The 24,827-nt window shown below is 39.1% G+C and overlaps 1 protein-coding gene across 1 annotated transcript; it reads right to left on the bottom strand.

The window, feature by feature from the left end:
* Positions 1–1,474: 1,474 nt before the first annotated feature.
* Positions 1,475–16,424, bottom strand: usp31 (ubiquitin specific peptidase 31). The gene is made up of 16 exons (XM_044331470.1): positions 15,161–16,424; positions 14,604–14,735; positions 14,063–14,157; positions 13,866–13,958; positions 13,602–13,737; positions 13,051–13,198; positions 12,772–12,952; positions 12,470–12,581; positions 12,229–12,323; positions 10,992–11,069; positions 9,464–9,593; positions 8,892–9,011; positions 7,327–7,552; positions 7,040–7,198; positions 5,864–6,016; positions 1,475–4,468 (listed from the first exon to the last, which is right to left on the bottom strand). The coding sequence occupies exons 1-16, from the start codon at positions 15,683–15,685 to the stop codon at positions 2,979–2,981; spliced, it is 3,873 nt and encodes a 1,290-aa protein (XP_044187405.1). The 5' UTR covers positions 15,686–16,424; the 3' UTR covers positions 1,475–2,978.
* Positions 16,425–24,827: the final 8,403 nt, after the last annotated feature.

Genomic DNA, 24,827 nt, shown 5'->3' with positions numbered 1-24,827 from the left:
CTGTTCTGGGAAAAAGAAAACTATTTTATCGATACTTTATCTATACAAAGTGCGAACAACATTCCTACTCAGTGATGCATACAGTAGTGGACTACTATGTTGCCAAAGGCAATTATTTGTTTCCATGTACAGCATAGAGAGGCGAAGTCCCTCCCCTCCCACTAGACCACCATGCAACCTTATTTTGGAAAACATATGTATGGTAATGGTCGACAGCAAGAGACAAATCTTTTTTTGATCCCGTTTGTGCCACGAATTACACATCAGATGTTTGTCAATTTAAAAGATAACTTTGCAAGTCCACAAAGTCATAGTTTGTCATAAAACTGTTTAATTATAAGATGGTGAAAATATTTAATTAGAAAGACTATACATGCAAAATTTGCGCAAGTAACGTTATAACTTTCTCTCCCCACAAGCTACCCAGAGCCGTTCAAGCTAACGTTAACATGATGCCTGTGTGTTTTGTACTAGGATGTAGTCCTTTCGCTTAGCTGCAGCTCTCAACATGGCCAGACTTGTAGTGATTTTCACCTCTTTTAATACTTTTAATGAGTGAAATGCCAAAGTGCCAAAGTGACAGCCATGTTGCTATGTGTATGTGTGAAGTCTTAAATACTAATGCACCATTTGAGGTTGACGCAATTGGAATTTAACTGTGTTTGCACAATGACAATAAAGTTATTGCATCATGTTGGTGTTGGTGATGTATATTGTGCGAGACGAGGGATGTAGTTCACTGAGCGGTTTCACACAAAACTAAATGGTCCTTTACTATTTTTACACAGAGAACTTTTTGTGGTGATATAAATTGACAAACATCACATGTGTAATTCATGGCACAATTCAAACTGGATCAAAAAACTGTCTCTTGTCTCTGACTACTGTACACATTTTTTTCTGAAAAAAGGTCGCATGGGGGACAGTGGAAGGAGAGGGACTTTGCCTCTTTATCGAAAGGCGCTTAAGATCATTTTCATCTTGCTCATGGAAACGAAAATATGAGTATATACTATATACTTTCTGTACAGACCAAAGACTGTATATAAAGATGGATGACGTGTCTCTACTTCCTGCCACTATGCAAAAGTGAAGCCACAATATCTTGTTTCTGGGAGCTGGCGTCTTGCTTATGATGTCATTTGCAACCAGCCTGTGCAGTAGAGTCAGGTGGCAGGATGACGGCCTGCGGGACACACCCCCTCAGCTGTCACCTTTGAGAGTGACTGTCACAGCTGTCAATCATGACATCACACTCCTTTTTATATGAACCTATAACTCATTAAAACAAACTTATGAGAAAAATGAGCATTTGAACAAATGTCAGCGTGATAATAATTACCTAAAATGATGGAAATCATCTTTGGGAAAAATTTATTTGACATGAATTTTGATTTTTTTAAGTTTGGTTTAGGTCCCATCCGCTAACATGGAGGGGGCGGGACTTATGAGCTATACTGAGGCCAGCCACCAGGGGGCGATCGAGATGTTTTGGCTCCACTTTTGGGGAGCTGTCATGTCGTCCATCTTTATATACAGTCTATGATACAGACACATCTATATATATACGTGTATATATTTATATACTTTGATTTTAAAGGGTTTCATTCCAAAACGCACCATCCTTTTAAGAAAAAAGTACTTAATTTCAATAAGCATTTAATAAAATACATTTCTATCATAAAACTACTAGTATTTAAACAAAAATAAAGTTTTAAAAGATCTGAAAACTTGTCTCAGTTTGTACCAATTCTAATTTTTTCTCACTGCAAATCTTTTTTCTGTTTTGGTCAAGGGCCTGCCATCACCTTTGTATTTCGATTCTTTTAATGGTCATAATCAAGAAGTTTAAAGTAAACTCCTCATCTGTCTTTTCATCTCCCTAACGATCCAAGATACTACCAAGACATGAAGCATGTGAAATAACTAAATCAGTACATTTAATCTACAAATGACTGTTCCTCCGTAGCTTTTGACAAAAAGCGCTCATATGGGCCCCTTTAACCAATGCATTAGGTGTGTGAGAAAAGATGGAAAAACAGATTGAAGGTTTTTACTTATTAGTGGTCAATTTGATCAGCTCAAATCAATCTATGAAAACTACTATGAACACTTTGCCACAATTATTTCGGAATGAAACTCTTTTGTGTGTGTATACAGTATATGTGCGTGTGAGCATATCAACTGAGTTTCAGTATTTGTCCAGAGACTATTTCTTATGTTAAGGTGCCATACTCTCTACCGATTAAAATGCTTAAACGATAACAGTGAGGTTGAAACAGCAACAACCAGCTTTTATAACAGGATCTAGTTTCAAATATTACTAGACAATATTTTCTAGTCTTTTTGGTGCAAACTGAAAATACTTCTTACCACTTAATTTTTGCAACGTGTATTTAAAAATGTCTAAAAAATGTTTAGCAAGCAAACTACTCATACTCGTAATGTTTGCAGCTATGCAAAGGCTCAAAAAAACCCTTGTTTGCGTAAAGTAATTGCAAGATTCCACGGGCGACTTCAACCTCAGTACAGATGATTACATAGGTCGTGCTGTACAGATGAACTGAATACACGTGCCACACTTATGTATCCTCAATGCCAGAAAACAGCTAAGGTGTCAAGTTATTACCCTGCACTCAATTTACTCACTCGTACCAAACTTGCTTATGCTCAAAGCTGTAATTGGTAACAATACATGATACATGGACGATATGAAATTAGCAGCATTCCAGGCGGCGAATTGTTTGGCACCCAAAATATCCAAATGACAAACAGATCCTTGCTTTTTATCCTGTACAGCTAAAAATACTCAAAGCTGGTTGCCTATATTCAAACCTCAAAAGGCACCGTACGCATCTGATGCCAGTGTGCTACCACAACATCAAAAAATGTGTCCCTGTACAAATACATCTAGTGCTCACTGAAACTTAGGCACAAAGAAAATAGCTGCATTATGTAATATAACTACTATGGATATATCATTGAGGCCTCTGTGTTGTACGTGCAGGAGATTGCATGCTTGATGACAGCTTTCGGGAAGATGCCATCCTTTCTAGAGGCTTCTTCCCGTTTGAGGGAGACTTAAGACTTACTTCAGAAGTGGAAGACTTGGACTTGCCTACATGTAACAGAGTGCGACTGAGAGAGCTGGAGGGCTTGGAAGACTCCTTTGTCTCGGTCTTTGTCTCACCTCCATGAGTCTCTAAAGATGTCTGTGATGACACAGCGTCTCCTTTCTTTCCGTTATCACCACTGATGTCCTTGGCTTGTCCGTTCTGCTTGCATGTCCTCTCTGAGGCCTTTTTGGCAAGCAAGGTGCTTTTTCCTAAATCAGCCGACCGGCGGCTTTCCCTTTGTCGAAGGGCGCTCTTAAAGAAAGACAACCCTTTTTCCTCGGATTTGCTGCTACGTTGCAGGTCTCTAGTGGATACGCTGGGTGAGCGCAAGCTCGTGACAGAAGAGCTGCTGCTGGAGCTCCTCACAGATCTCCTCTCAGGCCGGTTGCTTTCTCCAGTCTTAGACGGGGTAGAGCGGGCTACAGAGCTTCCTCTGAGATTGTCGACCAGAGGGCTAGTGTGCATAGAATCTCTGCTGTAGCTCCTTTCTACCAGTCTTTTCCGACTGCTCGTGGAGATTTTCTCAGTGACGCTGGAGCTCTTCTTTGCAGTTGGAGAAGGAGAAGCTGAGGACTGAGGTGTGGAGCGCACACATGGCTTATGTTGTGGTGTTGCCTCTAGAAGTTGAGTCGACTCCTTTGTTTTGGAGGGAGTCCCACTGGGTGTGGAAGTGCTTTTCTTGGCACTGACACTCTTCTCTTTAGTATTGCTCACCTTTTTGCCTTTCACAGGTGTACTGGAAGACGTCTCAGAAGTGGAAGTCTTAAGGGTTGAGCACAAACGTTTCTTGGAGGTTTTCTCTTGCTCCACTTTGGAGGTCTTTGTGGAGCCTGTGCTTTCCGCCTTTGAGGCAAACCCTACGATACTGCTTTTGCGCTTCTGTTCTTTGGAGGGAGTAGCTTGGGTGGGGAGAATGTTTTGGTCTATAGCTGTAATCTGGTTGTTGTTTTCAGTTGGCTCATTTTTGGTGGTCTTCTTTTCCACTGGAGTGGGAGCCCTACAGTATATCATGTCTAGGAACCTTTTATTGTTGTCCTGGTCACTGAAGTTGCTCTCCGTCATAGACGAGGGAGTCCTGCTGCCAAAGTAGCGCTCATGTCTACTGTAGCTGCCAAAACAGGACGTGGAGACTTTGTCATCACAGGCCTCACCTATCCTCTCCAGAGGAGGTGAACATCGAGAGTCGAGGGAGAAACGTGACGGTGAGTTGGATCTCATGTGCAGCTTCGCAGACAGAGACCAAGAGGGCTTTATCCCGCTGTCGCTGAAGGCTAAAGGGCTAGCGATGGATGACCTGGAGGACAAGCTCTGACGCTGAATGCTCCTCACAAAAGGGCGGACAGAGAATCCTCCTTAAAACAAGGAAACATTTCAGGAAGAGATTTAATTCTTGTTCGGGAAGTGCTGAAGACCCTGAACTCAGCTTCCATATGCAACTAATAAAATAAACTCATACAGTCTGGCATAACAAAAGGCACAAAACAGGACAAACCGTCATACTGCTTTTCATTCTTCTTGCATAAATTAAGTTTTGCAGATTATACAGTATTTTAATTTTAATTATGATGACCCAATCACATTTTGTTTTTATACAGGCATCAATATTTAAATGTTGTATTAAATGAATTAGTCACAGCTTTGCCTGCATAATTTCTGCCTATTTAATTTCCTTCTACTCACCATTTTAGCCTATGGGTTAACATCGTATTTATGAAGTAACTGGAGCTATATGAATAGCTTAATTAATTAATAGCTAAATTAATTTACTCTTTCACTGATGCACCTCTATAGTGACATGAACATTGTCAGGGTTTCACACAATTTTTTTTTTATAACTGAGAGGAACCTCTGCCTGAAATAAAGCCCAACTCTGCTAAAATCATAAAACATGTAAGCTCTTTTATAAAATAAAACATTAACCTTTAAAGAGGTGCTATTTTCACACTGAAAATCCCATACAGTTAATTAATCTTGTTATTTTTAGGTTGTCATCTAACTAAATTGATGATGAACTGACCACCACCCTGTACATTTATGTAAGTTGTGTAAACCTACTATAACCTGCCTACAACTTTACTATTATAATGAGAACTGATGCCACAATTTAATGATCTGAGCACTGAAACACGTAAGTATTGAAAAACAGGAAATATATTAAAATACATTACACATAATTTGGAGGCATTATCCATAGTCAGATCTGTGGAAACCAGAGTGAAGTACTAGTTTAGCTGGCCACATTATTTGAAAGGCTGCTGATCCTGCACTCTGGAGAGTAACAGAGATCCTACATTTATATTAACCACAAACAGCAGCCTGAGCCAACGTCTGACTCACTTTGTATACACCCCATGTGTGAGGTTACAGATTGGCATTTGAACTATTACACTAAGTTTTAACTGTTACACTCTTGGTACAAAGGTTTGTGTTGCTAATCTTAAGGTGGAATACACCGAAAATACAATGAAAGCAAAGCTGTCTCTTTGAAGCCATTTAGTCTGTTTTCATTTTGCCACTTAGGTCTATAGATAGATGAAAAAAGGTCTAGTTTCATCTTGTGAATGAATAATCAAAAAACAAGAGTTTAAAATCATAAGCAATTCTAAACTTTGTGCTTTTGCAACATCAACATGAGTCAGAAGACTTGCTGCATATACTAAAAATGTACATAAAGGCATCACAACAAAGAATTACAAGCTGGTAGAACTGTATTAATTAAAAGCATATAAATATGAGCATTGTCTCACCATCATCTTCACTACGTTCTCCAGGAAACTCTACTGACTCAGCCAGTGAAGCCAGAGAAGTGCGTCTGGATGAGGCTCCAGAGGCCAAGCTAGCAGGCCTACTACCAGGCAACCTGTTGATCCAGTGGTCACACAGGGACGAACTGGTGGAACCTGTGTTAAAGACAATAAAAATTCCAGTTTCTACAAACTTTGAAAGCCACAATAAAGCAGTGTTTTTATTCAAATAATATAATAAGAAAACCCCCAAAAAGATCTGACTCAGTTGCTGAAGGCTGCCGTCACTAACTCTCACAGGGAAGATCTAAACTAAAGATTTAATGTTAAAGATCAAAGTAACAGCTCTAAAGATATTGAGCGTCATTGACAAATATCTTGTAAAATGTCCGGTGTAACTGGTAACACTGGTTTATTAACGAGTTTATTAACCAGTGGGAAAATTTCCTCACCCTGTCATCATTAGTGCAAATTTATTTCTTTTGCCTTGCCATGTCTGTGTTTGATGAGATCATACAGAAACTGTGTGTATCTTCTGCAAATTGGCTGTGAACATCTAATATCTAAATATGCAGGAAAAAAAAAAAGAGAGAAATCGAGTGAGTTAAAAATGGTTTAACTCGATGTGTTATCTGAAAAAGGTTAAATTAAAAGCTGGTCTCTGTGGTCGGTTAGTAAATTTGAGGCTTCCCCTTGAGGGTTGAAGGTTTTTTTTCTGGACCAATTTCAGGTTGCATTCCGACATAGATAAAAATGATAAAATTCACATCAGTGGAATTATACTCTCGGGGAAGACGTTTTGAGTAGGCGGGTGGGCTTATTTTGGTGTAATTGATATCTGTAGTGTGAGTTTATGTCCGCAGGGAAAGGAGATTCTGAAATGCTTCTGGCTCCAGAGATTTAGGCGCCAATTAATTGTGTACACGGGTTCATTTATTATGAATAAATAAATGGATATTCTCAAATTGCCTGATTAAAAATAAAAATAAATCAGACTAGAAGGGAGCGGAGACTTTTGGATGCTGCAACCAGATGTGTGCGTCACTGCAACCAGTCTGGATGTAACAGTTACTACAAATACATGATAATGTTAATGTAAACACTGCAATAAAACTCCACCTTCCTCAAAATATGGTTTACATTTCTAAATACATCACACAATGGGAGATTAACACTGACCTGCAACAGAGCTGTTGGCTGACCAGGAGGGAATAGCAGTCCTGCGCTGGTAAAACAGTATATAGGCCGTCTGCTGACATACGTCATCATCAGCTACTGGTGAAACCTCACTGTCATCAAAGCAGTACCACTGACCATCAATGGAGTTCTTACAGTAAGCTGCGAGCACAAAGCAAAGGGAAGAACGAGTTGAAAATGGATGACGAACACATGACTACACAGTCTAATTCTCCTACATCCTGATCATTTTCACATACAGCCTTTATATTAACTGCTACATGTGTTACCTGTGTAGTGGCCTCCGTGCATATTCCCATGATGGTTGCACACAGCGTACAGGTCGTACAGGTAGTCATCAGGGTTTCTTCCCAGGCCGTACGGTCGTCTCCATGGTGACCAATGGGAAGGTAAACTCCAGCTGCTCTGGCTTCTTTTAACCACATGAGGTGCCATGTCCATGCCCATCAGCGGGAACTTCACCATGTTCTGCATCTTCACCCTCCGATCCCCCTCCTGAGAGAGAGGGAACGACATACACATTAGCAGCTGAGGGATAACTGCAGCTCACTTAGTGGTTGCAGCAGTGATACATTTTCCTTTTTCAGTTTATTGGAGATTAAAATACATTTTGCCTAACTTATAAATGATGTAAGCATCAGAAAATAAAATGAAATGAATAAACACATCAAGTGGGGCTTGAAGTTTTTTCAATATTAGTGCAAACATGATCAGTACAGATAAACAACTTTTCATTACCTTTAAGTACTTTGAGAAGTAAACATATAAACAAATGAAGAACTTTGCTAAAATAAACTGACCAAATGTTGATTGTAAATCAGGAAATGTCTCATCTAGGGCTGCAACTAATGATTATTTTCATTACCGACTAATAAATAAATGGTTAAAAATGTCGATCGCTGTTTCCCAAAGCCCAAGATGCAACCTCAAATGTCTTGTTTTGTCCCGACCAACAGTCCACAACCTAAAGATATTCAGCTTACTATCATAAAAGGATAAAAGAAACCAGAAAATATTCACATTTATGAAGCTGGAACAAGGGAATTTCTGCATTTTATCTTAAACTAGAAATATCGCTGTGCGGTTGTATGTCTCTGCCAACCAGTTAAGTTGCATCCAAGTCTGTCCGGACTCATAATATTTGTAGTGAAGCCTCTGAAGGAATTTAATAAAAGTTATTATGTGTATTTTCTTTTTATGTGTTCACATGTTTGGCCAATAAAGATGATTCTGATAGAACATAAAGTTGTAGCCACGACAGCACACAAAGCTTCAGATATGGATGTTGCTGCAAAGAAGCTTCAAATTCTAAAACACAGATGGTTCACACACACATCTTCAACCCGGCAGCACAGAAGATTTACACAATCACATTAGTGTCACCAATTCAGTATCCGACCAAATGTGAAATATGGTCACAATCTCCCCTTCTGTTTCTGAGTTATGGCGTTAAATAATGGCCAGAAAAGATTTTTTTGCAAAACAGTAAAGTTGATCTTTGTCCTTTTGGATATAAAATGTCATCACATTTTATCCTATTAGACATTTGTGTGAAGCTTTGTCATAATTAGCTTATGAATTCTTGAGTTATGTCCAAAAATGTGTTTTTAGAGGTCACAGTGACCTTTGACCACCAAAATCTAATCAGTTCATCCCATCAGCGTGCCAAAAAAAGCACTGAGATGTGATACCCGGCTCTAAACTTCAGAATTCCAACATTTACTTCAAATCCAATAAACACAGATTAAGGAGAGCAAGTCCTTCTCGCTCTTGACAATCAGAGAGTATTTGAACAGTGATTTCTACTGATCTGTGTCGAGATGAGCTGAAATACCTGTCTGAACCTCTTGAGATGCAGTATGAGCACATCCGGCAGCGTCCACAGGCTGAGCTTAATGCGGCCCTGCTGCAGCTGCTTGCAGTGGGGACAGCGCCAGGCATCGTCTGGGGCCAGCTGAAACACACGCACACACACACACACACACACACACACACAGAGCACAAAACAGCGCCCATCAAGGACAAGCTCCGACCACACTGCTTATAAAATAGGCCTCACACAGGATGAGGCCCTGAGTTTTTCCTCTCTATTCTCCTCTTAGAGCAGTCGCAAGCAAGTCAAACCACAATGTATATGTAGGTCTTTGCTTAGAATTTCTAGTTTATTCCAAACATAGCATTAGGAGTCAAATACCCAGCGAAACCACAGTGAGTGAAAGGCTTTTCAAACTTCAGATCAAGAATAATAAACCCGTGGGGAGGAGACAAATGTGAGGCTATATTTCAAAATATACTTATCACTGACATGTGCCAAGGCAAATCTATTTATTTGCTAATGTCAAACTACTGACAGAGCAGTAATCGACTGTGTGTTTATGTATGCGCGCCACCTATGTGCGCCGTTACCTGCTCCTCCTTCGTGTAGAGCTGAAAGCACTGAGCGAGGGTGCAGGCCTGCGGCTGATGATGCTGTTCCCTGTGCAGATAAACACTCTCGGCGTCAGGGATGTACTCTTCCTCGGTGTGTCCAAACAAACTGTGGGGGAAAAATAAAGCACAGTCGTCCATTCATTCGCCGACGTCGTCATGTGAGGATCATAGGATCTGCTTTGAGATTTTTGGTGAAATTGTTTTTCTATATCGAACTAAAATATTTAATTAAGCTCAGTGAAATGTCAGAGGTTGATGTGGTTGTTTAACACAGAATACCAGTTGGTCTTATGATGTATTGTCTATATATTAAAACACAGAAAAAGGTTGAGAACAGCTTCACAAACTTAAACGTTTACAGGTTTGTAAGGAATTTCCTGCATATACTTTGGAGCCGACTTGGAAAATTGATTAAAAAGTAAACTTGTCATCAACACATGACTTCTGATCAAGATGTGACTTCTATTTGACTACCAACGGGTGTGTATGTGTCTTCACCACACGACAGTAATTAGCTTAAGTGAGGCGACTGAGCAGACGTTTTGTTGATTGTGTAGTTGGGGACTACAGACTCTGGTGTTTACTTGGTTTAAAAAACACAACTGTTTCAAATTAAGCACATCTGTTGGTAGATTTAGTAAGTTTATTTTTCAAAAGCAAATAGTGTGAAGAATAGCAGTTAGAGAAAAATGTTGGGAGGGATCTACACTGAAGGGCCTCGAGAGAGGGTGAGTCTTGTATAATAGCTCAGTTTAAGAGTGAAGTGCTGCTGAACTTGACAGTTAGTCTTTTCAGAAGTCCTGCGCGGTTTAACGACTGTCACCTTCAATTACTCTCAGACGTTACCACACCTTCACCTGCAAAATTGTGTCCTTAACTGACAGATGAAGGTGTGGTGATGCTTGAGTGAGTTTATTTTAGTGACTGGCAAGCAGGAATGTCAGGTTGTGAAAACGAAGATTTAGCAATGAAGGGTCAAACCTCGGTAAGGTTTTTGGCCGTCCTATCAGGGCCCACCGATACTTTGATTCAGTGCGTGATAACGTTTGTTTCTTACTTCTCGTCTCTCTCGTGGCTGACACACACACACACAGCTGCAATGTTCAGGCATATTTTTTCATAAATTTTAGCATTCAAAAGTCATCAATTGTGCTTTCTACATAATTGCTTACAAGACAAATCTTATTAGCCTTAGTAAATAAATGGCTTCCAATTAAAATTCTAGAAAATTACACATTAAATGCCATATCTACAAAGCAACTGACGAGTTATTAAAATCAGTGGTTGAACCAGTTCCATTGTTCAATCAAATGTCATTTGGTCTCCCAGACTAACAGTTTTGCAACAAACAGTCCAGCTTTTTGAAATTCAATATATTGTTCCCAATAAAGATTACTGCAAACAAATGTCAAAAGGTGGCATTTGTTTAGTCTGTGCAAAGCAAAGGCAAAACAAAAACGGACGGAGCAAAGAACCCCAGTAAATATTAATCTTTTTCACTCACTAGTCCTTGGTCTCTTTGTCCCACTCGACCACAATCTTCACATGTGGCGGCCCCCCCTGTCCACAGGACTTGTACGCTCTACGGTGAAAATAGAAAGAGTAGAAAACACATGACATATTTAAGCAGGTTAAATTTAAATTAGATTATACCCCTTAAGTTATGTAATTGCAGGCAAGTGTGAGAAGTCAGTGCTGGGTAAAGCTGTGTGCTACATGTGCAATTATGTGCAATTTAAGACAAAGTGTAGGACGTGTTTATCCAATACAAGAAAAAAAAAGAAGAAATAATTCGGTTTATTCTTGAAAAACAGACGTAAGTTAAAAGTTGAAACATATTTCTGCTCTTTTGTTAAGGTTATAGAACTGTGTACATGATAAACAAGTATATATTTAAAGACATTCAGCTCTCTAAGGACCCATTTATCAATCACAGCAGTGACAAAAACAACTGTGATTTCTCTTTGATTCATGCATCCTTATTGAGCAACACTGTTGTGGCTTGTTTTATTATTATGAAGTCATGCAGGCTACAACCCAAACTTGATAAACTGGCATTTTAACAAACAGTCGAAATCATGTCAGGGCACGTCAGCTAACCAGGCCTGAGAAGGAACAGAAGTGATGGGGCATGTTTGTAAAAATAAGATTTAACGAGAGGAGCGATACAATCTTGACCTCACCCCTATTAACCAACGTCATGCCTGTCTCAACGTTTGCGTGCACGTATGCAAACAGTGACAATGTCGCTGATATTAAGGTTTGAAAGGTGCCAGAAAACACTTTTTAAAAGACTTAGCCATAAAAAATTCACCCTCTTAAAACAGATGTATAGTTTTGCTAAAATAACCGTGTTACTCTACTACAAACTATCTGATTCCATGATTTGGTTTCAAATATCTTCCAATTTCAATCCTAGTAAGGACTGTATTTCCTTGCCTGCAACACAGTGGATGAAACATTTGACTCTGCCTGTACTTGCTTCACAGGAAAAGGTAAAAAAAAAAAAAAAAGATGGAAATAAAGTAAAATCTCATCCAAAGCTGAAAGGATCTGATTCAGTATCAATATGCAGATTCAAATGGGCTCCAGTAAAGTAATACAGTATTTTTAAGCAACAGTAGTGTTGAACCCCTCAAAAAATGACATATCACTCAAGATTTACCATAATATACATTTTTACATCATAACACCCAGCTCTAATGAAGCAGTTAACAGATATATAAAATAGCAGCGCTGACCTTTCCACAGTCGGGTGACACAGTGGTCGCTCGTCTTGAGGAAGGAGGTAGGTGATACCAACGACGCCGACCACTCGGAGACTGAAAGGTCCCACCTGCACCCAGAGACGCAGTAACATAAAACACACCGCAGTCGATATTTTCTATTTACTAACATAATCCGAACAATGAAAGGAATTCCTGTCGCTACGTAATATCACTAGAAATAATTTAGATGCTTTCACGTTTGAAATCTTTCTACCTGAATGTAAACCCCGGGTCTCAAAAGATGACGCATTTTCTCCAGGATCTCTTTCTGCAGAGCATCCCAGGTCACAGTGCGCTCCATGTACAGTACAAAAGGAAGACCGAACCTAAAACAACATAGCCTCCGTTAACTGAGTAGAGTTTGAACTACACGAATAATAATGTAATAATACTGTGTTGCAATGACATTCTAATATTTCTTATTGAAATGAACATGAAAAAAAAGGTTATACAGTCATTGGAAAGACAGAAGACATGGTGGCATCTAAGGATGGAAGATATTTTAAGTTGCTGTACCTCTTTCCTTGGTGGCCGGAACAAGCTCTGTTACACACCAAAAGGATCATTTTCTCTGGTCCCAGGTTTTTATTGGGTGATGCAGTAACAGGAGTCATGGCCCCCTGCATGAAAGATGGAGTCCTGCTGATTTCTGTCCCATATTTCAAGTTGTTATGATTTAGGTTTGCCAGAAGACTTCCTGCGAAAGGTAGAAAGACAGGTCTTGATAGTTTCCTTTGTATTAATTTATGCGTAAAAGAAAGTATAATATTCCAAAAAATATTCAATATGAGTTACCTCTTTTTGTGCGTATGTTTTCCAGTTTAAACGTCTCTGGTGTCTCGAAGGCAAAGATGGAATCGCTCTCTTGAATGATGTCAAGATCGTCGTCGTCGTCGCAAAATGAACGATGAAAGCCGTCATAGTACATTTCAGTCAAAACAAACTGAAACAGGAAATAAGAGAGGAAATTTAACAATGTGTAACACTAATAGTGTCTTAATTTCTTCAAGTGTTTCTACAGTTTTATTCCAAAAACAACACAAACATCACAACATCCCTCCTTATGCCCCCCTTAACTGTCATTTACATGTACTCTCGTGGCATTTTCATCATGTCATTGTTCATTAACGTTGGCACCCAGCTGTTGCAGCCCTGAGGACAAATGTGTTTATAAATGTGTTACTCTCTTAACTACGTATCACATTCACTCTATTAAAAAAACTGGGCGTATAACAAACTACTGCTCAGCGGTAGAACTGGCTTAAAGAGTGTTGAGCTAACATTGTGTGACTGTAATACAGTCTCACTGTGGCAGACCCTGAGCTGGTAAGAGACAGAAATAGCACCTGGTCCATTGGGATCTTGGTCTCACGTGACACAGCATCTCTGAGGCGATAGACAGTGCTGTTGAGGGGCACCGCAACTCCAATCCTCATACAGTGAGAGTACTTCCCCTGGTAGACCACTGTCACATACAGGGGCCTGGCAAAAAAAAAAAAAGGTAACACAGTTTACTATGCTGGCGGTGTTTTTCCTGCTTTAAAGCTATGATTTACATTTATTATACCTATAAGAGCAACATAAAGTATAAGTTTAAGGCTATTACTCACCGTGTGTGTGGTAGTGGGATGGGTAAGGAGATGCAGAGGAAGGGATCAAATGTATTGCTCTGCTTTTGGCAATGTGGGCAGGTGAGAGAAGACCTGTTGGGACAAAAAAATAAAAAAAATAAACCTCTCAATGTACCAGATACATAATGTGACAATACTAACAGAACACAGAAGTTTTTATTAGATGTAAAGCTTACCTGTACTGAGCCTGAAACAGTTCTTGTACAAACGACCCAGCTGAGAGAGGAGGAGACGGCCCCTCTAGGCTTTGATCATCTTCCTCAATAGGTGGCTGAACAAACACAAGCAAGTTTTATTAGTCAGATTAATAAGTCATAAATAATGCCGGTCTATCAGGATGCATAAGCTACTTTGAAAGCCATACGGCCTCCTTATACTCTGTTATTATTGATTAATTCAAGGGGATCAAACAGAAGCAAGACAAGGCAAGTCTGGCTTAGCTAGACCCTGAATGCAGTCTGTTGGTAAGATACACTAAGAGTGACCAGAATAATTTAAGCACTTCAGCTTTCCAGATCCCACCAACTGCACAGCTGAGCAATACAGGGGAAATATCCCATTTAGATTTTTATACTGATAATGTGATTTAAATTGCCAAATATTTCTTTTATACATTTAAAATCCAGGTCTCTACTGGTGAGCGACATACACTGAGCATTTTTCAATAAAAACACCAGAAAATGTCCATTACAGCACCAGTAAGTGTGTTAAATTCACCTTTATAGCAGGCCTGCTGTTGGGGACTGTGTTGAGGTCCTCGTGCACTCTGTCCAGCAGCCACAGAAGAAACTCTTGAGCATCATGTTGAGCGTTCCCTTTAAACTGAGTGGCATTTTTTGACACAGCGTTCTGCAAAAAAAATATGCATGACCAAAAAGTTATGTGTGCAAGGCCAAAGTCACTGTTTATACTTAAATTACCCAAAATGTGTGTGTCAGTTGAGTTTCATTGACTGCAGATCTTTAACTTAATTTGTGTGGCAGTTTGGTAAGATAATTTTTTAACTTCTTATACCTTCTTACATGCACACTTATGTTTCTAAAATCAGAGCCAATAACAAAATACAAAACTTAAAAGGTACTTTAAATATCTACTAGATGTTTATCATAATGGCTTATCTGAAGAAGCACCAACATAACAAAAAATAAATCCTTTTCTAAATGTCTACTGTATGTTGCCATTTAGATTTTTCCTTGATAAACACTGATTATAAAAGCACAGTGTCAGTCCACTTCTGACACTATCTCACCTCGCATTATCCATGCCACTCTTACCTTAAAGTCCCTGCTATGTTGAGGGGTATACTCAAATGTCCATAAAGCCCGCACAAGTCCTGACAGTTGCTCTGTAACCTCTCCTTTGGCCAGGGGACCCTTCTTCTGCAGATGTACACCATTTGTCTTTGGTTTGTCCTCATTCAGCTCATCGTCCTTATAGTGCTCCAAAACGAGGTACTCAGCAAAGAGTTCAGTGTTACTGAGGCACTGCAGGATTGCATTCATGAAGCAGGTGTTCCCGTGGTTTTTCAGACCGGACACTCCAGGAATTCTCTCTCCGGACAGGAATCCCCCGAGGTCCCCATCATCCATGGGCACATCCTTGTTTCCAGATTTAAACGTGGAAAATCCTCCATCATCTTTGTCATCCTCGGTTTGCACTTCAGATCCAAAGTGGGATAACGCTGATAGTGTCCTCAGGACTCTGCTCATGAAACTGCCCACAGAGCGCACAGAGCCTCGCCTGAACAGCTTCTTGCTGAAGCTCGACTTCTTGTCCTTGGTTGCGGCTTTGCAAGACATGATTTCCCTTTTCACAGGCGTCCAAACTCAGACAGATGTGTAGTGCAGAGCCAGAAACACCTCAGCGGCTTGCAATCTGCTGCTCCATCTCAAAATATGTAGACAGCAAACTCTTGCTGCTGGCAGCGATAGGTGAGTTAGCTAACCTTCTGATAACTAATAACATTTTAACTGAGGTGGCTCTCCCTACAGTATGCAGCGGTAATAGCGTTAACTTAGATGTTTAATTTCACTAATTAACTAAGTTATAACCTTGCCTAAATCAACATTGCTAATGTCAGTTGTTTCTGTCTGCAACTTGCTCCGGAGTTGCCTTGCTTTTGCGGTTTACTGTCCCGCAGCAGTGAATCAACATCGGCTCTTCTGAGAACGAAAACAGCAGTGTTGGCTGATTTAGCTAATGCTAACGCTAGCTACAATAACAACAAGAGCCACAGAAACCGCGACAGTCCAGTTCAGCCGAGATGTCCAACTCCAACAGAAAGTGACAGTCCGCCATGGTATGCAGCTAATGGCGTTCAAAGCAGAGAGTGTGTCAGAAATGTGGTTAACCTCACATTTCTCACATATTTGGAGGCACATTCGGGCTAAGCTACCAAATAGCAGAATCCTTCTACTTCTTCTTCTTCGTGTTGTTTGTGTTGGCAGCTGATGAGCCAGTTTACAGGCGCATTACCGCCACCTGCCGGACCGGAGTTACAGCAGCAGCCTGGTTGTAAAATAAAAGTTTATCCGCCAACCCTGTTTCTTTTGAGTAGTTCACAACATACACTCACCGCCCACAAAAGTGTTCCTAATATTTTGTCCACTCCATTAACATACATGAGGGGGACAAAATATTAGGAACACCATTCAATATAAAGCACTGCAATACACCACCACCACCACCACCCATTACGACGTCAATAATAAACATAGGGTAGAATTATCAACTTTCTGACAATGTCAACAAAAACTGGAAATGTATAAGCTTCACAAATGTATATTTCATGGCAGAGCTATTGTATTGGATTGCTTTAAATTGCACAGGTGTACCTACTGAAGCCGTCGGTGAGTTTAGAACCAGCCAACAATTGTAATTGGCAATAATTTAATTCTATATATTGATAAATTATCAAATGTTCTCTGCATCACATTAAGGAAGCAAGTATGCCACACATTTTTAACCAGAATCATGACTAAACGTATCCACAGGGTTTATTTCATGAGTAGGACTATAACATTGCATACATTATTCTCCATGCATATATAGACTCAGATATATTTTCTTAATTTCAGCAGCAGATGTAGAGCTGAGGTTGGCATCACAAATACCCAGAGTTTTTGGCTTTTGCATTACTTATCCATTGAATAATTCTAAAATTAGATTCATTATGCTTTCAATACTTTTGTAAGATGCACTCTGTGTGGTGTGAGCTGTTCCCTGAATGTTAAACGAGTGTATAAGCATTAGTCTGACTCTCCTAATCATTAGCATTTCTCCCATTTCAACCTGTTTTGAAGACCACCAATTATGCCAGCTCAACACCTACTTTTTAAAGATTTGTTTCTGCTTTTGACTTGAAGGGTTCATATTGTGATACAGCATCTATATCAACCTTGATTCTGCTTTTTTTTTTTTTTTACAGCTGAACCTCCTACTGACTGAAACTGTGGAGGCTTCACTTCTTAATGATGTTTTTTTTAAAAGGAATTTATGTTTTAAGGGAGGTGATAACGTACCGGGAGGTGAAATTTACAAAAGATCAGATGTGTAATCAAGGATCACCATGATAATAAAGACATAATGTATTAAAACAAAACAAAAATAAGAAAAAAGTAAGATTAAAGTCATCATATCACTGCTTCTGGTCAGTTCCCTCCTCTACCTGAGGGAGGCACAAAGAGCACGGGAAGAGAAAAAGAGACAGAAAGGGAGACAATGTGCCCACATGTGTATGCGAATATGTCTAATTATTTGATTTCCTTAATACAGTAATGTTATCAGGTGGTGTGTGTATGTTTGCATGTGTGTGGGTATAGTACAGTCATGCTATAATAATGTGTGTGTATGGTATGAGTGTATTTGTATGTGTCTGAATACACTTTGTATATCCATGTCATTAAAGATCTTAGCCTGAAACAAAATGGTAAGAATATTGCTGCCTCAGTGGCCGGGCAGGTATGATTAAATAAAGTGAAATTGAGTTTGAAAGAGCAATAACACTGTGAGTATTTTAATCCCGAATCATCCATCTGGACAGATGATATAACAAGTTTCTTTTGTCAGGTTAGTGGGAGGAGAAAATGGGAAATTTAATGATGCCAGTGTTAAAAAAACGTTTGGTAGTTTTTTATGCTGCTTAGCGTAGGACGTCATATTGATGCTGTAGTGTTAGAATATCATGTGAGGTGAATAATAGTTGTTGTATGTTGAAACTGCCTAAAGTAATGCTATATTCCTACTGTACCTGTATGCACTTCTACATATGGGTTTTGTCATCTCTTGTAATTCCTTGGAAGCCAAAGTTTGACATTCTCTAATATCAAAGGCATAATCAATGCAACATACTGTAAATACGCCTATAATGTGATGGTTTTCCCTTGAATCAGCATGTAATTACTCAAATGAAAAGAAGTGTGCAGGAGAAAAAGTGCTGTCGGACTTGTCAATAACTACACAGATAAGTTTTTGCGGATAAGAACATTAAGTGACAATTATTTTGTGTTGACGAGTGCTGTGATGTCCATCGTCAGGCTGCAGATGAGCTGCTGTTATATGTACGTGACACAGTCCAAGGAAGCTCAGATGGGACAGGGTCGCTTAGGTTGTGTTTCCGTTTTAAGCATTGATTTGAAAGAATGTAATGATATCACAGGATTTAATGTGGTTTGCTTGGAAAACACACCCAGACTTGTGTGTTGCACCTCGTTAAAAGCTTTACTGATGATGTGTCACATACAAAAACACCGACTGAGGCTACATACACACTACTCACCACTGGGTGGCTGTGCATGCATTTCATACTTTTTAAAGCCTTTTTCTGTCTGCTAAACTTCTACTTATTGAAGATATGTGAACGAAAAAGTGTTAATATGTGATATACCTCTCTTCTCATGGAAATATACTGAGGTCAATCATCTTACTGTATATATTGTACACATGAGAGAAGAAATCAATAACTTCTATCTCTAAAAGTTGCAACAGTAAGATGTTAATACAGCATGTCTCTGACAGGCTTCGGTATGATTTTGAGCAGTTAAATGTAGTGACTTGACATTGATTGGTGATTTCACAATCTTCATAGGATTGGATAAAATAATTGAGACAAACCAATAAATGAAATAATCGAAAATACAAAAAATAAACATACACAAGTAGAGGACATTTTATTTAAAAAAAAAAATGTAAATGTGGAATTAAAAGTCAGTTTTGTTTTGGTCTTGGGTTGGTCTCTTGTTATTCGCCGTAGACACTTGGAGCAGTTGGAGCCAGCTGGGGAAGTTCTCTAATGATGTGTCCATGGAAACAAGGCAAAGGGTCACATGTGTCTTATCACTCAACGCAGGAAAAGCCTTCTGCTCCGGTTTATCTGAGATTTTAACATGATGTCAAAGCATATCAAAATTTACAGGGAAGTCTACCCTTTTCTTTTTGGCACCATTAGTGAATTAGAGAAAGCTGATAACTCGCTGTCAGACTGTTATGTGTGTGGGGGATTTTTTTGTTTGTTTTGTTTTTTTTCATTCACAGCTCAGGAGGCACTCAGGATCAGTCAAAAGAGAAAATTTCCTCTCTTAACATGCGTTGGTGAGAAAACACCAAACAACTCAGGCCCTTAACATGAGCAATTATCCAATCATGACCCTGTTAAGGATCAAGTATTAAGGCTTTGTGTTGAAAAACAGTGGATGTCGAATGCCGTTTGAATACTGAACTACAGCTATTATGTTCTTTTAAGTGTTTACCCAATGTACAACTGAAGTGTTGTATTGTTTTGACCTTAGCAGGAATGTGAAGTAGCTCCAAAAAGGCTCCTAAACTTTTCTTTTTTTTTTTTTAAATCAGGCATTTGCAGCAGAGATTTGCAACACAACGTCGCATTGTTTTCACACAACAGATAAGATTTGATTTTACGTTACCTTGGAGTTATAAACACATTTCACTCGCCGTAATTGATTTGAATTGTTTCGCATTGTAAAATGAATGCTTCACAATTGCCCCTCATGTAGATTATTGCAGGTAAACAGTGATAAGGAACACTCTCTAATCGCAGGATGCTGATAAGCTTTGACTTTGTTGACGGTGATGAAGGGTTCCATTCTCGGATTGTCAGTCCTGCACTACGGTGCCCGTCTGCAGCTTCTGTTATAATAGCCATGTGTGAAATAATTTCTATGCTTAGAGAGAGGCACCTCTCCCCTGCGAGCATATAATTAATGTTCCTGTGCCTATTTAAAGCATTTGTGCACATGCCCCTCCGTTCATGTGTCCTAATGTGCAAACAGACGAGTGAGGAAAATGCCTGATGTGTCCTATAATACGAGAGGGCTCCACAGTGCTGTTTATCATCTGCTCAACCGTATTTGCATGGGCTGTAAATATTAGGAGCTTAATTCAATGAAGCATCGGCACACAGCATATTGTCAAAACAGGTGTCAAAGCCAAGAGTCAATTTAGCACAAGAATCATCAAGGAAATTACATTTTTTGTTCCATTATTCAAATGTTAATCCCACGCTTGATCTTCTATTAATCAACAGGAAATTGTGGTTCAAATAGGATATTGAATATGTCCAATAGTTTAATATGGTAACCATTACATGTTTAGTTCTCAACATACCTGTAGTAGCTCATAGTGGACATATACAGTGAACAACAGGCTCTTGGGGCGGTAACTCTTGTCCCTTTAATGATGATCTGTCTTTTTTAATGGAAATATCCAAAGGTATTAGGCTATCCTTTCAAATAATGTGTTGTATAATGAATAAATCATTTAAACACTAACAATCACAGTAAAAGAGAGGTCAGTGTTGACTCCTGCTTTCATTCATGGCTCATAAGAATAATGAAATATTATAAGGAGGTGTTATTTCATTGGCCAACACTAAATGTTCCCCTTACATATTGACACATTAGTGTTTGTTTGCTTGTTGAGGATAGACTACACTGATACCTGGTTTACTGGTCTCCTGCTTAGTCCACTGACACACAGGATTTAGTCCATTGAAGTAATGTTAACGACATTTTTAAAGCACCGGATGAGCTAATTAGGCAGAACAAAGTAAAAGTACATGAAACCCAGCCTGACTGACAGCTGAACCTGTTACCTCTTTCAGCGAGAAGATTTTTCTCGGCGGCATCCCTCAGCAACAGTCAAATGATGCCTTCAAGTGCACTCTGTAAACTCCTACATCTGGTTCCATTCGAGTGCTTTTGGTCGGAAGTAATTATCCCAGGTACTGAGCAACCCAGATATGTAATATGAATATATTTAGTGTTAGTTTTCCGATAGAAATCGAAATAAAAAATAAAATGACTAGGTATATAGTGTATTTAAAATTGAGGTTGTAAGTTTTGCACATAATTTAAGATGGTTATTTTTTTCATTTAATTCTTGTAGGACTTAGTAGGGGGCATATGTCAACAAGACACTTAAAATATGAGCATAAAAAACTGAAACTATTACTTCTCTTATCTTCTTTTGGCCAGTTGATGATATTTCAGGTTATGGGAATAATGGAAAATGTGTGCTCTATAGCAAATTCTGTTTAATTAGCTATTTGATTAACTGCTTCCCTCCAAAAAGCAAAAGAATAATCACAAACCATATCCCAAAAATGTCCCAAAACTTCCCCCAAACATCCAGCTACTTATACATCATTAAGTAAGTACGTAAGTAAGTAAAATGGATTTTGTTTGCTGTTGTTCATCTCAGTAATAATAATGAGGACACGATAAATGTAACATGGAGCAAAAATTGTCATACTGTACATTTACATGGCCACTACTTAGCATGCATGTCACGTTATGATACAAGACAATGATAATCAGTACATTTGAACAGCACATACAGACTTGCTGTACAAATAGGTTGATCACAAATGCAAAAACAGCAACAACCAGGCTACACACAATACAACTACTTATAAAAACATGGCTTTAACAACCAGTTGTCCGCACAGCTCCTACCTCTATACGTCAAAACTAAGATTTTCCTTATAAAATTCCTTGTTTTTAGCTCCTGCACCTTTTTGGGTCGCTCGGTCAAACTCGCGGTCTACGATATATCCGACACTAATCGAGGGCAGTGAAGTATCCCTGCTCTTCCTATGGCCATATTTGGCTGAACATCGGTGAAGCGTGAGCTCAGGAAAGCATTTCGAAGGATTAAAATGAGCTTTTGTCTGTCGTCTATCACAAGAAAAATACCCAAACGTTGTTTTCACATAAGTTGATCGCGTCACGTTGACAGAAGAGTCCTGCTGCTTTGACCAGAGCTTTGATTCACTGGAACTCTGACACACGCAGCAGCAAAAAAAAAAGAAAAAAAAAACATTGCACCCTGGAAAACTGTCAGGAGACACAGGTGAGCTGGATTTTTCATTTTTTTATCAGCATGACAAATTATACCTTTATAGTTTGAATTAAATAAAGCAGAAAACATGCATCAATTGCACTGACTCAACTGATTAATTGGCACCTGTTGATCTGAATTTTTTTCCTGCAGCTGAAAATATTTTGAATTGAGCCCTTTTGACAGAGGATAAAGTTATCTTGATACCCAGATAACAACACTATATAGTCCATATTATATGTATATATATACATATATATGATTGACATGATAAAGCTCAACTTGTGAATTAGACCTGTTCAACGTATTGTGTAAAGAAATTACATGCTGGACTAAAGGATATCTGCCACACAGAAGTTATAAAGATTTTATGTACAATATTGGAAACCTTTTTAGAAGCTGCTCTGTGTGAGGTCAGATTTAGGGAGACACACATTCTGACAATGCTTTTTTTCTAGTAAAATGTCACATAATGTAGGTTTTATCAAAACTCTTAACAGGTGGATTAGGTTGCATGTTTTTATGAGGTACTGAATTTGCCATTTTTGTGTGGGTTTGTACACCCTCTCCAGCCACATAGCCTATTACTCTGCACATCTCAAAAGCTAGAAACGCCCCACACCCATCCAGTATCAAAACACACACACACACACACACACACACACACATATACTAAAACACACAGTATATACAGGAGCACCAGAGCAGCATCACATCACATAAAGATTAAGCATAAAGTTGCTGTTGGAGACATGAATTATTTTTGCTCATGAGGTGAGAGCACTGGTGACAAACATCTTGCATGTTCCTTCTCTGTTTTACTTCACTTTCCAAGTTTCACCAAAAAAAAAACAACAAGTTTTATCTCTCATGAAGATAAAGGCAAGTTAAGACCTTTTAGTCTTGATGCGATTTTGACCCCTTTAGCAGCTAACACATAATGCTTGCTGAGCCTCATACTGTGTATAAATCAATCTAATGCTTTGCAGATGCTTGTGGAGTGAGCTCAGAGAAACAGAGAGAGAGAGACATAGCTCAGCTAGAATTAGCTTCCCCCAAAGGACAGCAACAGCAACTCTGAGCCTGTAAATTACCTGTGCTTTTAATATTGGCAATAATTACAAATACAGCAGATTAAAGGGGTAATAAAAAGGATTATGTGTCATAATTGATTAACTGCATGAATTAGACTTTTCTTTTCTATTAGACTGCTGTCTAGCTCTGGTTTACCATGTAGTACAAAATTATTATAGATGTCTGAATTCTGCAGAAATGATCTTTTTTGGTTTTTTGGGTGGTTTCTTTGATAGTTAAAATTTTCTGTCTCTGTGTGACTTTCTCCTTTTTTCTTAAGAAGCTGCCTGGCACAGGTCATAACTCCACTTTAGACTAATCATCAAGAGTCCATTAGTCATTAATTAATCATTAGCACTTATTATTATACAGTAGATCAGTGGTCATTACTCATAGCCCTGTCTATAAAAGACTGGGCTGAAGCCAGCTTTCCCCTGTGTTTTCTTCTCGCAGCACATTCAAAGAGACATCATAAAAAGGTTATGGCAACGCTGTGCAAACATAGTTGTTCTGTTCGGAAGTACGCCATTAATTATAGCATGTGTGAGTAGTTGTATGACTTCAGAGCATCACTTGTATTGTAGCACATCGTCTTGTAGATGCAGATTGATGTTTTTGCGTAAACTACGGAGGTGGCTTTATTGCCTCGGCATAAAGATTTAGTGGCTGCTATTTTTGACGATAGTGTTGCTGCTGGAGTGAGTGTTTTCAGGGCGACAAAGGCTCTATTATCTGTGGTATAATAGGCAAGGATTTGTAGCATTGTTTAAGTTTTATATTTTGTGCGTAGCTGTCAGTGATTTCTGCTGCTTTGGCTGTGATGCATACGCCCTTTACAAAAAAGCTCACAACCGTCAATTCCTGGGATTTTCTCTTGCAATCAATTTCTTAGCCAAAGTGCCTGTCATTTGCCTTGACAGCACTGACTCTAGGAGCTTTTGGGAATAGATTGGGTTTCTGGATTTCCTGTTTTCTTTAGGTCAGAGGCTAGGTGCATGCGATATAGATCACAGCAATATCTACACTTTTACACACCCAATCAAGTGGACAGCTTGTTAAAGATTTGACACAGAACTGGCAGTTTCCATCTAGCCAATGTGTCCCCAAGGGTTATTCACATAATAACATTGATGTCCGATCTATATCCCAGCTGATGAGACCCTCGGTTTTTGTCTTAAAGGTTATGATAGTCATGCTCTCTAACGCCAGCAACGCTACCGTGTGATCTGCACAGTTATGATTTGAGTATTCTCTCGGGCCGATGTGGCTAAGTTCTGACGAATATGGAAGTCAAAATGTGCACATCTTGTTTCATTCAATTACATAATCTGCCGTCATAAAGGGAGAATTGAGAGGACAGTTAATATTTCTCTTTCATTTCGTAGACTCATTGTAGACTCAGGAGGATGCTCCTAATTACATTGATTATGAGACAACAAAAAAAAAAAGAAAAACGTAGAAAATCATAGTCTCCCCCACCCCCTCCTCTCTTTCTTTCTCGCCCCGTTTGAA

Source organism: Thunnus albacares, chromosome 17, assembly GCF_914725855.1.
Source record: "Thunnus albacares chromosome 17, fThuAlb1.1, whole genome shotgun sequence".
Classification (NCBI taxonomy): Eukaryota; Metazoa; Chordata; class Actinopteri; order Scombriformes; family Scombridae; genus Thunnus; species Thunnus albacares.
This window is presented reverse-complemented; position numbering and strand designations above follow the sequence as displayed.

Bases quoted from the DNA above. Each gene is read 5' to 3' on its own strand.
- usp31 (XM_044331470.1), bottom strand. From the start codon at position 15,685: ATGTCTTGCAAAGCCGCAACCAAGGACAAGAAGTCGAGCTTCAGCAAG. The intron at 14,736-15,160 runs GTAAGAGTGGCA...TTTTTTTTGCAG, and splicing joins AACATAGCAGGGACTTTAAG to AACGCTGTGTCAAAAAATGC. The intron at 9,012-9,463 runs GTAACGGCGCAC...CGTGTGTTTCAG, and splicing joins TCTACACGAAGGAGGAGCAG to CTGGCCCCAGACGATGCCTG.